At 36.0% G+C, this 10569-nt stretch overlaps 1 protein-coding gene across 1 annotated transcript in view; it reads right to left on the bottom strand.

Annotated features, from left to right (window-relative positions):
• LOC106878933 (kinesin-like protein KIF14) overlaps window positions 1–10569 on the bottom strand; it is a 52095-nt gene that overhangs the window by 40144 nt on the left and 1382 nt on the right. Inside the window, exons 2-6 of the mRNA XM_014928298.2 lie at window positions 7852–8106; window positions 7273–7360; window positions 4732–4830; window positions 2362–2445; window positions 593–700 (exon numbers count right to left, since the gene is read on the bottom strand). Of these exons, the coding sequence (XP_014783784.1) occupies window positions 593–700; window positions 2362–2445; window positions 4732–4830; window positions 7273–7360; window positions 7852–8106 (634 nt within the window). The remainder of the gene's footprint in view (window positions 1–592; window positions 701–2361; window positions 2446–4731; window positions 4831–7272; window positions 7361–7851; window positions 8107–10569) is intronic.

The raw sequence follows: 10569 nt of genomic DNA, 5'->3' as shown, positions 1-10569 counted from the left end.
GTGTCACCCGCACATGAGCCAGTCTGGGGGCACTGGCAAACGATCCCGCTCGAAAGATATCATGTGTCGCCCGCACATGAGCCAGTCCAACTGATTATATTCCTTCAATGGGATTCCCCACATTTTCTGTTTCCAAAATTTTACTTACTAGGCTTTAGTCAATGAAACGCTAAAGTAGAAAACTCTTACCCAGAATGCTGCTTAATGGGATCACCTCAATAATTAATAACTTCAAAACAATAGCAAATTAGCTCTGAAGATAATGATAAACTAATTTTCCAGTTAGGATTAATTAAATATCAGTGAGGTATTCATCCTAACCTATATCATATCTGGTACTGAGTTCATGGACAAATAATTCATGTTAAACTGGATGCTTCTATATGATTTGCTTGATAAGAAATGATTAGTGATCATTCAGTTAAGTAGAAAATAAAACTGTAAAGCCAACAGATGATATCTGCAGCAACAAGTAAGCCAATGGTTGTAGGGAAAATCATTTGTAAAATATAAAGGAAAAATAATCATTGAATTTATAAATACAAGTTAAACTCCAATATTTGCAAGAAAATGCAGAATATCTATACATTACCTTTGTTTGGGTAAGTACCATTGTAAAAATAGAATGTGATCGACTACTTTTATCATTCATTCCAGTGGAAGCTGTAGCACGATTTTTGCTGCCAAGGACAATCCAAGTCTAAAATATATGGAAAACCAGGTAGAGTTGATATTTAATAGCTGATATATAATGACCAGATATTTAAATGACTGTTACATTAATTACATCACCATTCATCACCAAAATTTTTCTTTCATACCAGGATTTTCTGAAACAGCACATTCCTTCTCACTTTGTTAGATTCATTATCTCAATCATAGCTCTCCAATACAACAAAATTAGAACCAAATCCTTCATTTCATGATTCTCTACCAATTTACTATAAAGTAGTAATACAAACTTTTTTAATTTTCAAAATTTCTCTAATCCTTTCAGCTAACATATTATATAAAAGGAATTTTAACTTTTGTGTCCTCATAAGGAATGTTCACAACTTGAAAATATCACACTAGTAAGGAATTAATTATGAAATATGTCAATCACAAATTTTGTTGGCTCAGAAGACAATGCCTATATTTTATGTTTTTAATACTTTAAGATATAATTCAAGTTTATTACTGAAAAACATTCCATTTATATTATGCTCTGTGACACATTATCCATTCATTTTGTAATTGTATCTCTTCTTTCTTCTCCTTTTCAGATTACAACAATTTCAATTTTCTTCGTAAGATATGTGGCCCTTCAAACCCACTTCCAACAAGATTATGTAATTCAGTTAACTGGACTAAAATAATACATATATCATACGTGTATATGAACTCATATCATCCCCACATATGAATCTTAATATCACCATTATGAAAGAAATTTAATGCACTGCAATAAACTATAAGCCTTTTTGTTTGGGGTACCATTTACAGAATAATGTAAAATTCCACTGAATGTAAAGAAACCAATATACCACTAATGCAAACAAAAGTTGTACAAATCTAGGCTTGTATATCATGAATGAAAAATGATGTGAGTGGATTATCAATCCTTTTGCTAGTTTGAAGGCTGAATCAATTCAATATTTGCAAAGCAGTGTTTATTTATAATATATTGAAATATTCTACTTTCTGTGTTGTGGGACAATTAAAACAACATACTTTACCAAGGGAAAAAAATGTTATTATTCCATTAGCTAATATGCTTAATCTGTCTTGCCTCCTCAATGCTCTGTAGCCTCAGTTCATATCAATGCTTTCTTCTTCTTCCCAAGGAAATACAGGTGTATTTTTATTTTTACTTGGTCTGGAGAAGGGAGCTGTGCCCATGGCCATTGCAGGCCCTCTATGACTGGCAAGATCAATGTGGAGAAAAATGGAAAGGTGGGAATACCAGGGATGTGACATTCTATAGAGAAATAGCTAAGTGTAGTGGTTAGCATGGAGACTGGAAGCAGGTTACGAAGGGGGGGGGGGGAGACAAGGGAGTTGAAAATGCCTTAGTGGAGGTATATGACTTGCTATCTCAAAGGAGTAGAAGCCACTGTTGCAGCAATAAAAAAGGCAGAGGGAGATGGCATGTCTGTAATCCAGAAGTTGGAGCATATCAATGAATAACTTTCTGTCAATTAGTCAGGTGGCCTTTGTTTGGATGTTATCTAAGATATCTGAACATGTTGCAGTGCTGTTTCAGATGTGGGACCAGAACATGCTTTCCCACCCAACTTGATCGACCAACTGCTGCATAGGTGATCATCCACAGAGCCTAATTCTTGAACAAAAATGTAGAAAAATAAAGTACTGGCTTACCTGAATATCTTCAAAGGAATTAACTACAAATGTAGAAAGTCCTTCAATATAAGGGCCCAAAACAGGGTGTTCACGAACTTTTAACTGAAATCAAAAAATTGTAACATTATTAACATGTCTTTTTTTTAAAGCTAATCAAAATAAGAGCAGCATTGTCTATGACCATAGCAAGACTTCTGAGACTAATGAACTGGATGTGGTTGATGTTTAGCATGTATATCTGTAGGTCAATATTTAATGATAAAGAAATGGACAGGTAGGGAATTCAAGAGGATTGCAGTTCTGAGGAGGAAGGATTAAGTTGAATGTTAGTGCAGGGTCTGTAAGGTGAAATACAGCAAAAAGTGAAAGGTGGGTCAATTGAAATGACAAATAGATAGTTCAGAGGGATAGAGATAGATGTAACAATAGAAGAGAAAGGGAGAAGAAACATATTAGTGAAGTAGTAATGAATCATTAACAGTTAATCAAAGGGACTGTGTGTGTATGTGTGCATGCTTGCACACATGCATGCAAGTAGCCGTATGGTTCCATAGATGATAGGACTTTCTTGTAGGTGTTAGTTGAATTTTGTATGGAGTCGGTCAGGGATGAAGTTTAGGGAGGAGTATAAAGAACAAATGAACATAAATGAATCGGGGAAAAAGATTTTGAACCGAAGTAACAGGAAGTTATTGTTGATATTCAGGTGATACAGAGAGAAATGAATAATAAGGAGAATGAATTCTACATATATGCAAACACCGTCTTTCATGGAAAAGTTAAAGAGTATGGCTTAGACAGAAGAGATGGATTGTGTCTCAGAGAAGAATTATATCCGTTATTTGCATGTTAGCAGATGGTGACTTCACATCAATCTAAAACCTACATATAATTTGGTTTCTTGTGGTTTATAATAGTAAGAGAGAATGAGAGACAGTAATGGTTAACAGCAACTCCTGAGTTGCTGTTAACTATTACTTCAATCAAGAAAAATATCTAGTTCTATTGAAGATCATGTTTCACCACCTCAACCCATGTCTACCTTGACCACAGGTCCCCTCCACAGTTAGAGATCCGCACTTCTTTACACAGCTGTCCTCATCCGTACACATGACTGTACCAGTGCAGTCATCTCTCCTGCACACCATATCTGATTCCTCTTATGTCTAACTTTTCTCTCGAGATGCTTACACTGTCATTGCACATCCAGCAATTTATACTGGCTTCATTTATTTCAAGCCTACGCATGTCCTCGGCTGTCATATCCCATGTTTTACTGCCATGCAGCATAGGTGTTTGCACACAAGCATCAAACAATCTGCCTTTCACTTTGAGAGTGAGGCTCTTTGTTGCCAGCAGGGGTAAGAGCTCTCTGAACTTTGCCCAGCTTAATCTTATTCTCACAGCTACGTCTTGCAGCATCCACCTCCACTACTAACTTGGTCACCAAGGTAATGGAAGCTATCTACTACCTCTAGCTTGCCCCCTGGCAGTTCATGGAGTCTATTTTCTGTGCAATTTCAGCATTTATTGTACCTGTGCACCTTCCACATCCAAAAGTTGGTTTCCTTGTTAACCTTCCTCTAATGTTGCTGCACCTTTAATGTGTCCAAAGCTTACACTGGGTGCATCTTATGGAGTTTCTACCTACACCTTTTCTACAGATTGAGCAGGGCTATCTACCTGAAGGGATTTGTGATTCGTCTGCCTTTCCTACTTACTATGACTTTGGTTTTTGCTAAATTAACGTTAAGGCCCTTTGATTCCAGACCTTGCTTCCATACCTAGAACTTCTCTAGTTAAGACAGTGATTCAGCTATTAGAGCAAGGTCATCAGCATAGAGGAGCTTCCAAGGAGAGCATGTCTTGGATTCCTTTGTTATTGCCTGGAGGACTATGATGAACAAGAGGGGGCTGAGCACCAATCCTTGGTGAATCCTTACTTGTACCCTGAATTCTTCGTTGTACTTGTTGCTCACCCTCACCTTACTGGTAGTATTCCTGTACAAGGCTTGTACACCTCTCACCAACCACTTGTCTATCCCTAGTTTCCACACTGACCACCAGATAAGGGATTGGGGGACTCTGTCAAAAGCTTTCTCCAAGTCAACAGAAGCCAAGTACAGATGTTTATCTTTGGCTAGGTATTTCTCCTGCAGTTGCCTTACCAGAAATATAACATCAGTGGTGCTTCTACCTGGCACAAAACCAAACTGCATTTCATCTAGACTAATTCTCTCCCTAATTAGCTGGGCTATGACTCTCTCCACAACTTTTATGCTGGGCTCTCCAAACCTTAAGTCCTCATATAATTTAATTAAACACAACATAATCATGTTAAAGAATTCAAAGAAAATCAAAGTAAAATGTTATGTTTTCTAAACTTACAGAGATTTTTTTGTCTGCTTTGTCTTTCTTTGATGATAAAAGGTCGTGTATCTTTTCATTATAGATTTCAAAGAAACTGATCTCCAGATTAGTTTTCACCTGGAATTAAAATAAAAGGTAAGTTTTTTACTGTTTTACTTTCAAAGAATAAGAAACGTAGAATTTTGAACTGAACGACAACAGTACAGTACATCAATGTACCATTGGGGAAAAATATGGCTAGTTTAATTTGATGATTGATAATGTAAAAGGTAAGAAAATGCTGCAACAAGATGTGACATGATATGGAGCTAAGAAAGTCTGCTCTCAACTAAAAAGACAAGAAAACAAATTACAGAAATGAGCCATGAAATATAAATAATTCATATTCTGAAACTATTAGAATGGAGTACTCAAATGCCAGTATGAAAGTGTTACAACAGTCATAATGTGCAAAAGAAGAGAAATTACTAAAATCTAAAACTAACGAACAAACAATAAATTTAGTTAGGAGATAAATTTGAATGCTTGTGCAAGATACAGCTCAAACAGGTAGAATGTTCTAGAATATTCTATAATGGATAGAAATAAAGGTGTAATACTTCATGTAATATACACAGCTTATTGTCTTTTGTCTTTTACTTGCTGCAGGCACTGGTCTGCTGGGGCACCACCTTGAAGGGTTTTAGCTGAATAGAACAATCCTAGATCTTATTTTCTTAAGTTTGGTGCTTATACTCTTGGCCTCTTGTGAAACTGCTAAGTTATGCGGATTGTAAATAAACTATCACCAGTTGTCAAGAGGTGGGAGTAAGGACACAATACAAGCACAAAGACATGCAGACACACAAACATATACATGATGGACTTCCACAGTTTCTGTCCACCAAATTCACTGACGAGGCATTCATTGGCCCAGGGCTATAGTACTTGCCCAAGGAGCCACACAGTGGGGCTGAACCAAAAATCATGGTTGCAAAGTGAGCTTCTTAACCACAGAGTCATGAGAAAATTTTTTCTCATGCTTGTAGATTCAGAAAAATAACTCAATAAAATCAGAGTATGGACTCATGAGAGCTACTTATACCATCTTTAATGACTAAGTATACAATTCAAGATTCAAATTAGTATTCAGTAATACAGTCTTTAATCTTTTCTTCATTTTTGTCCCTAGTCTTAAAATAGAAGTTCTATTCAGAAAAATATTGATTCACACTTTAGAACATCAAAACTTTTAGAAATGTTAAGCTTTAAATGAGATCTAGAGATAAGCATAACCATGGCCAAAGTTGCTGCAGTATGAATCTCTAAAACCCAGGAGCATTAATGAAATAAACATGAATAGTATATAAGGTATGTGTCAACTCAATATTAAGTGGGAAGTATAATGTGTAATTCAATTACACTATATACACAGTTTCAGTTGATGCCAATATGAATAACAAAGAGATTAAAAACTTTGGACACTGCCAATAAACAAATTAATACTAGATAACGTTGTTGTTTAGATGGAAATGTAAGAAGCATAGTATTTCTGAAGGGTAAAAATGGATGAAAGTTCTGTAAAATGTTAGGTGTTAAAACAAAGCAAGTCCAAGTAAGACTTCAAGCAAAATAGCTCAAAATATGTAAGTTGATCCTGAAACATGAAATGACATAGAATTAAACAGTTGGAGATATGTGCACACCATTACAGAAAATATGCCATGTTAAGATGATGCATTTTACATGCTACTGGAATGGGAGCCAGTCAAGGGGCACTGGCCACAGCTGCAATTTTAGTTTTACTTGACTCAACAGGACTTCTCAAGCATATCACCCAATGCATCAATGGTACTCTTAAATGGGATGGACATGCAACACTGGCATCGGCCATGGCTGCGATCTCACTTTAGTTGCCAGGTCTTCTCAATCACAGCATATCTCCAAAGGTCTCGGTCTCCTGTCATTGCCTCTGTGAGGCCCAATGTTCAGAGGTCATGCTTCACTACCTCATCCTATGTCTTCCTGGTCTACCACTTCCACAGGTTCCTTCCACAGTTAGGGAGTGGCACTTCTTCACACAGCTGTCCTCATCCATACATAATACATGACCATACCAGTGCACACCACATTTGATGCTTCTTATGTCCAGCTTTTTTCTCCAGGCACTTACACTGTCATGTATGCACACTAACATTACACATCCAGCAGATCATACTCGCTTCATTTCTTTCAAACCTACACATGTCCTCAGCAGCCATGGCCCATGCTTCACTGCTATGTAGCATGGCAGTTCGCACACATGCATCATACAGTCTACCTTTCATCCTGAGCTAGAAGCCCTTAGTTGCCAGCAGAGGTAGGAGCTCCCTGAACTTAACCCAGGCTATTCTTATTCTAGCCACTATAATCTCAGAGCAACCACCCCCACTACAGATTTGGTTGCCTAGGTAGTGGAAGCTGTTAACTACTTCTAGTTCTTCCCCCTGGCATGTGATGGAATCTGTTTTCTGTACATCTTCAATGTTTACTGCCCCTTATTTCTGACAAATGAAGTAACCCTAAAATAAAAACACACACCTTAATATTTTCAGTATTTTGGCTTTTTAAGAAAAGTTCTCTGCTAAATCTTGGAATTATACCTTCTTCCTCAGTGTGACCCATCATACTAAACAAAAAGAAAATTTGAGTTTAAAACTTTAAAATTTGGCACAGATTAAAATGTCTACACACAATACAAAATTATAAATAAATTAAACATAAATGAATCATAGAAAAAATTAAACTGCAAAGAAAAATGCCAAAAAGAAAAAGGCATTGTTTCACTGTGACACATATTTCAAGAAATGTGAAGATATGAATAAGAAGTATCAACTGTATTAAGCAGAGAAAAGTACAATTAACAAGTGCAGTGATTCAGCTGGTAATTGCAACCATATTGCAGTTTTCTGGAGGCTCACCACTAGCTATAGATGTCCATATGAATGCAATTAAATAAATAAAGATATCTAAAATACATTAAACAACTGACAAGAGATGATTTCAATTTTGAATGGTAATAAATTCAGAATTTCATAATGACAAAAATACTACTTCAAATAGAGAATATCAATGATGATGGTGATGATGATGATAATGATGGCAGTGGAGAATACATACCTGAAACTTTTTCCACTACCTGTCTGACCATAAGCAAATAAACTGATGTTATATCCTTGCAGAGCTTTCTTCAGTAAGGGTGCAGCTAAAGATTCATAAACTAGATGTTGATCAGCAAAATTATTATCTTCTTTATTAAATGACCAGAAAGAATAATCAAAGGAATAGTTGTGTATGTGGCCTGTTTCTGTCTTCACGGTGGTTTGTTTATCTTCCACTGATACAATACAGTGTATATCAGATTGGCTTTGTTCACTAAAACAAAAATAAAAATAGAAACAGAAGCAAATATTCTCTATCAGTTTTTATAAGGTTAGCCACTCCAAGCCATCTTTTAACTTAATGCTCCCACTTATGTCTGAGTAATAGTCAAAAATCAAGTGATTACATGTGGACTCAAGACACAGAGGTCTGGTTGAAAATCCATTAAGCTTTAAGGAACATATTGTGACACTTACCAGAAGCTAACATCTCATTATCACTATAAATGATTCTAGTCATCAAAAACATCACAATCTCTAGTAAGTTATTTCTTCAGCAACAAAATTACCATTAATAATGGAAGTTGTCAAAATATAAACATTTTGGTCAATTCAAAAACCACTACCAGATTGACAGGTGTACAATCCTGATTTCCGAGCTAGACTTTAGACTTTAAAGGTGTAAAGTATATCATGAACTGCATGACATCGTTGCTTAGCTTACATAATATTTCTTACTGTTGAGTTGATCCCAAATCTGGTAAAACTATATATAAGATGTCAGCCAGGGTAAAGTTCAACTCCAGATATGAAAGGAGGTTGATAGGAATACATTATTGTTTACAAATTAAGGAAAGAAACAGCAGAACAAGACTTGCAATCCATTTCTCTTTATTAAAAATAATAGCTCACCATAGAATCATTCTTGTTCCTTGAAGTCAGCATGTGTTTCTCATCAGTTTGCTGAGTTCTGGAACTATAGCTATGGCCACACATAAAACCAAACACTATCTAGTATTTTCCACTAGACATGACATAACCTTTGCTATTAAACATGACACAATACTGCCATTATTCAAGTAACTAACAAAAGCTAATTGCATCCCATCCCAGTTTAAGCCAAGCAATTCAACAATAATGACAATCAGATATACTTGTGTTTTCATTTTAGAAGTCCTGAAACAAATTCTGAATTAATTAGAATTATTGATCCATTATTGGTTTCCTTTTGTAGAATTAGGAAACAGTATTTCGATTTCAAGTAGTACCAGTTAAAATTACATTTATCAGAATATTTCTCCTTTGTAACATGTTAGAATGTCCTAATGAAGAAGTAGCAAGAAATGTAATAATCTAAGATGCTAACGAAAACGAAAATTCCCTCTCACATATCTGCTAGAGATGGCACCCAAACCTCCCTTAGATCACATTCCACCATCTTTATGAAGGAAGGACACATTAGATCATGTGATTTTTAATGCCTCATAAAAGACAGGCTGGTTGCAGCTGAGGTGCTTTTAAACATGTTTGTTCACTCAGCGTTGACCTGAGAAACAATAATTAGTAATTCCTTTTTACTTCACCTCCACAGTCTCAAATGAACCATCATGCTTGTTAGGCAATGATGAGCAACCGACCTTACTACTACTACTACTACGGGTGCTTGTCAGAGAAGTCAGTCAAGAATTATTCATCGGCACAAGAAGCAGGGGTGGCAACAAAATAAAGTTTAACTGTTGAAATGTGTGAAAAAGAACCTCTACATGGTTGTTGGGCCTGCTAATATTCTTTTAAAATACACGTTGCTGTCTTAAAAACAGAGATATATTGGATAATGTAGTTTTAGATATTCTGTAGGAATAAAAGTTTGGTCCAGCATAGAATGTCTTTGATCATATATGTCTCCCGATCAAGGCTAGACCAGGACAATAAAGCAGTAAGAAGACTTATTTTGGAGTTAACTGACAGTTTACATTTCGGGTGTTGTTTTTGTTTTACAAAAGGGGCGTGACCCAAATCTTGTTTCTGGTCTTTACAGCTGACTGATATCAAGATTTCCTCATCTAGACTAAAAGGATTTAGGTGGTGGTTTTCAAGCAGACGATTATTTGGATACATTGGTGACTTATTTTTTAAAGCAAGAAAAGTAAGAATTACATAATTTTCCCCTTCACTGAGTTTGTGTCATACAAATTTTTTTTTGCTTCGAAAGTTGGAGAAATATCGTAAGTATAATGTAAGTAATGCCATGCAAAAGATGAGATAATAACTCCAGTTAGAACTGATTTACGGTAGTCTCAAATTTATCAAAGACCTTCCCTTGTCTGGTTTCCCTGAGTCACAGGAAAAACAAAGCATTTGAGAGAGGAAACCAGGCGTAGGGATGACGAACAGAGTCAGCAATGCTAAATTCAAAAGCCTCATTGGGGCCCTGCTCCATATGTCATGTTGCCCGATGGCACAAAATCAGTAATCTTGTGGAAAGGAACAATTGATCTCCTATTTCTTGGATTAGAGGAATTTCAATATTCACTAAGGAAAAAAAATTTTTTTTCTAATGAATCCGGGACAGATTTCCCTAAAACCCTAACCCTGAAAAGATCAACGGGATAGGGGTGGGTGAAATTTCCGAGGACCTCACCCCACTCCATTTTTCGGACCCCAAAAAGGATTCTGTAGCATATTTGGATGTCACAGGAATTCATTCAACGAAAAAAAAAATTTCCAATGAATCCTG

The sequence above is a fragment of the Octopus bimaculoides genome, chromosome 1, assembly GCF_001194135.2.
Source record: "Octopus bimaculoides isolate UCB-OBI-ISO-001 chromosome 1, ASM119413v2, whole genome shotgun sequence".
NCBI lineage: Eukaryota > Metazoa > Mollusca > Cephalopoda > Octopoda > Octopodidae > Octopus > Octopus bimaculoides.
Note: the sequence above shows the minus strand (reverse complement) of the source record. Positions and strands in the feature narration are given on the sequence as shown.